Here is a 4,772-nt window from a genome sequence, read left to right on the forward strand (position 1 = left end):
GGCCACAGGGTCATGGAGGACCAGTGGAGAACCGGCCACAGGGTCATGAAGGACCAGTGGAGAACCGGCCACAGGGTCATGGAGGACCAGTGGAGAACCGGCCACAGGGTCATGAAGGACCAGTGGAGAACCGGCCACAGGGTCATGAAGGACCAGTGGAGAACCGGCCACAGGGTCATGGAGGACCAGTGGAGAACCGGCCACAGGGTCATGGAGGACCAGTGGAGAACCGGCCACAGGGTCATGAAGGACCAGTGGAGAACCGGCCACAGGGTCATGGAGGACCAGTGGAGAACCGGCCACAGGGTCATGGAGGACCAGTGGAGAACCGGCCACAGGGTCATGAAGGACCAGTGGAGAACCGGCCACAGGGTCATGGAGGACCAGTGGAGAACCGGCCACAGGGTCATGAAGGACCATTGGAGAACCGGCCACAGGGTCATGGAGGACCAGTGGAGAACCGGCCACAGGGTCATGAAGGACAAGTGGAGAACCGGCCACAGGGTCATGAAGGACCAGTGGAGAACCGGCCACAGGGTCATGGAGGACCAGTGCAGAACCGGCCACAGGGTCATGAAGGACCAGTGGAGAACCGGCCACAGGGTCATGAAGGACCAGTGGAGAACCGGCCACAGGGTCATGGAGGACCAGTGGAGAACCAGCCACAGGGTCATGAAGGACCAGTGGAGAACCGGCCACAGGGTCATGAAGGACCAGTGGAGAACCGGCCACAGGGTCATGGAGGACCAGTGGAGAACCGGCCACAGGGTCATGAAGGACCAGTGGAGAACCGGCCACAGGGTCATGGAGGACCAGTGGAGAACCGGCCACAGGGTCATGGAGGACCAGTGGAGAACCAGCCACAGGGTCATGAAGGACCAGTGGAGAACCGGCCACAGGGTCATGAAGGACCAGTGGAGAACCGGCCACAGGGTCATGGAGGACCAGTGCAGAACCGGCCACAGGGTCATGAAGGACCAGTGGAGAACCGGCCACAGGGTCATGAAGGACCAGTGGAGAACCGGCCACAGGGTCATGGAGGACCAGTGGAGAACCAGCCACAGGGTCCTGAAGGACCAGTGGAGAACCGGCCACAGGGTCATGAAGGACCAGTGGAGAACCGGCCACAGGGTCATGAAGGACCAGTGGAGAACCGGCCACAGGGTCATGGAGGACCAGTGGAGAACCGGCCACATTGTCATGGAGGACCAGTGGAGAACTGGCCACAGGGTCATGGAGGACCAGTGGAGAACCGACCACAGGGTCATGAAAGACCAGTGGAGAACCGGCCACAGGGTCATGAAGGACCAGTGGAGAACCGGCCACAGGGTCATGAAGGACCAGTGGAGAACTGGCCACAGGGTCATGAAGGACCAGTGGAGAACTGGCCACAGGGTCATGAAGGACCAGTGGAGAACCGGCCACAGGGTCATGAAAGACCAGTGGAGAACCGGCCACAGGGTCATGAAGGACCAGTGGAGAACCGGCCACAGGGTCATGAAGGACCAGTGGAGAACCGGCCACAGGGTCATGGAGGACCAGTGGAGAACCGGCCACAGGGTCATGAAGGACCAGTGGAGAACCGACCACAGGGTCGTGGAGGACCAGTGGAGAACCGACCACAGGGTCATGGAGGACCAGTGGAGAACCGGCCACAGGGTCATGGAGGACCAGTGGAGAACCGGCCACAGGGTCATGAAGGACCAGTGGAGAACCGACCACAGGGTCATGGAGGACCAGTGAAGAACCGGCCACAGGGTCATGAAGGACCACCTCACAACTTACAGAATGTAAAGGATCTGCTGCTAACATCTTCAGCACACCTTCAGGGGTCTAGAGGAGTCAATGCCTCAACGGGTCAGGGGGACCAACACAATATTAGTAAGGTGGTCGTAATGTTATGCCTGATTGGTGCCTGACTGAGGAGCAGTGGTCAGTTAGTGAGCGTCTGTGGTGGTTTGCAGGTGTGGATGCCGGCGGTCAGGAGTGAGTCGTATCTGCTGGTCTGTGCTGGACAGACTGTGGGAGCGGCTCTGCTGACGTCTCCTGAGGGACCCTAGATAGTCTGCAGCCGCTGAAGTCTCCTGAGGGACCCTAGATAGTCTGCAGCCGCTGAAGTCTCCTGAGGGACCCTAGATAGTCTGCAGCAGCTGAAGTCTCCTGAGGGACCCTAGATAGTCTGCAGCCGCTGAAGTCTCCTGAGGGACCCTAGATAGTCTGCAGCAGCTGAAGTCTCCTGAGGGACCCTAGATAGTCTGCAGCCGCTGAAGGAGGCGTCCGATCTGATGACTCCTGTCGCTTTATCCCGAATGAGGTGTTTAAATGTGTCAGAATATTCCTGTAAAGGTGGTTGTTGTAAATCTGCCGTTGGTTATACAGTACGTGCGCATATATCAGTTTAATAACACTCACATTTCATTAGAATTCAGACACTTCACATTATGGGATGATTTTAGACTCAAAATGATTAATAAATGCACACACAAATATCCATGAACGTGATAAATGTTGCAGAACAAAAAATGCTTTTCTTACTTAGTATTTTTGTCTTGTTTTCAGTCCAAATATATACAAAATCTTACAATTTGAAGCATTTACTAGACAAGCAAAAGTTTTTAACTTATTTTGGGGGAAAATAAAAATACATTAAATATATTTATATTAAAAATAAAATAAGCAAAATAATCTGCCAATGGGGTTAGCAAAATAATCTTAATTCAAACAGAAAACAAGATTATTTTGCCTACCCCATTGGCAGATTATTTTGCATATTTTAAGCAAAAACTCCCTTAATTTTTAGTTATTTTCCCCCAAAACAAGACAAAAACTTTTGCTTGTCTAGTAAATGCTTCAAATTGTAAGATTTTGTATATATTTGGACTGAAAACAAGACAAAAATAGTAAAATAGTAAAAATGATAGTAAAACATGTCTGCAACATTTATCACGTTCATGGATAAGTGTGTGTGCATTTATTAATCATTTTGAGTCTAAAATCATCCCATATCACATCAACATTTTTCTTATAATTTACATTGTTGCAGCACCCATAGATATCCATAATAAAGGATAGATGTCTCGTCCGCTGCTGGCCAATGGAGGTTGACGTCCGCTCCTGGCGGCCATCTTGTCTCAGTCAGCTCGCTCACTCATTGTGTTTTAATGGTGCATGTTCTTTTTAAATAACCATAACTTGCTCAATTTTCTACCGATTTTCAAACTGTTTGGTTTGTTATAAACTTCAGAGATGTAGTTATGACACTGAATACTTATGAAAAATTATTCACGCCACTGTAAATGCTACTGTAAACGCCACTGTAAACGCTACTGTAAACGCCACTGTAAACGCCACTGTAAACACTACTGTAAACGCCACTGTAAACGCCACTGTAAATGCCACTGTAAACACTACTGTAAACGCCACTGTAAACACTACTGTAAACGCCACTGTAAACACTACTGTAAACGCCACTGTAAATGCCACTGTAAACACTACTGTAAACGCTACTGTAAACACTAATGTAAACACCACTGTAAACACTACTGTAAACGCTACTGTAAACGCCACTGTAAACGCTACTGTGAACACTACTGCAAACGCTACTGTAAACGGCACTGTAAACACTACTGTAAACGCCACTGTAAACACTACTGTAAACGCTACTGTAAACACCACTGTAAACACTAATGTAAACACTACTGTAAACGCCACTGTAAACACCACTGTTAACACTACTGTACACGCCACTGTAAACACTACTGTAAACGCCACTGTAAACGCCACTGTAAGCGCTACTGTAAACACTACTGTAAACGCCACTGTAAACGCTACTGTAAACGCCACTGTAAACGCTACTGTAAATGCCACTGTAAACACTACTGTAAATGCCCCTGTAAACACTACTGTAAAAGCCACTGTAAACGCTACTGTAAACACACCACTGTAAACGCCACTGTAAACACTACTGTAAACGCTACTGTAAACGCCACTGTAAACGCTACTGTAAACGCCACTGTAAACACTACTGTAAACGCCACTGTAAACACCACTGTAAGCGCTACTGTAAACACCACTATAAACGCCACTGTAAACACTACTGTAAACGCCACTGTAAGCGCTACTGTAAACGCCACTGTAAACACTACTGTAAACGCCACTGTAAACACTACTGTAAACGCCACTGTAAACGCCACTGTAAACACTACTGTAAACACTACTGTAAACGCCACTGTAAACACTACTGTAAACGCTACTGTAAACACCACTGTAAACACTACTGTAAACTCTACTGTAAACGCCACTGTAAACGCCACTGTAAACCCCACTGTAAACCCCACTGTAAACACTACTGTAAACGCTACTGTAAACTCCACTGTAAACGCTACTGTAAACGCCACTGTAAACCCCACTGTAAACCCCACTGTAAACGCTACTGTAAACACTACTGTAAACGCTACTGTAAACACTAGTGTAAACGCTACTGTAAACCCCACTGTAAACCCCACTGTAAACACTACTGTAAACACTACTGTAAACCCCACTGTAAACCCCACTGTAAACGCTACTGTAAACACTACTGTAAACGCTACTGTAAACCCCACTGTAAACCCCACTGTAAACACTACTGTAAACACTATTGTAAACCCCACTGTAAACCCCACTGTAAACGCGACTGTAAACACTACTGTAAACGCTACTGTAAACCCCACTGTAAACTCCACTGTAAACGCTACTGTAAACCCCACTGTAAACCCCACTGTAAACACTACTGT

At 48.5% G+C, this 4,772-nt stretch overlaps 1 protein-coding gene across 1 annotated transcript in view; it reads left to right on the forward strand.

The window, feature by feature from the left end:
- The window catches only part of dmpk (DM1 protein kinase), a gene marked incomplete at its 5' end in the record, with an annotated part of 37,607 nt that extends 35,312 nt beyond the window's left edge, over window positions 1–2,295 (forward strand). The window contains one exon of the mRNA XM_079804049.1: window positions 1,965–2,295. Coding sequence (XP_079660175.1) covers window positions 1,965–2,060 — 96 coding nt within the window. The 3' untranslated portion in view covers window positions 2,061–2,295. The remainder of the gene's footprint in view (window positions 1–1,964) is intronic.
- Window positions 2,296–4,772: the final 2,477 nt, after the last annotated feature.

This window comes from Gobio gobio (genome assembly GCF_949357685.1).
Source record: "Gobio gobio genome assembly, chromosome: 22".
Taxonomy (NCBI): domain Eukaryota; kingdom Metazoa; phylum Chordata; class Actinopteri; order Cypriniformes; family Gobionidae; genus Gobio; species Gobio gobio.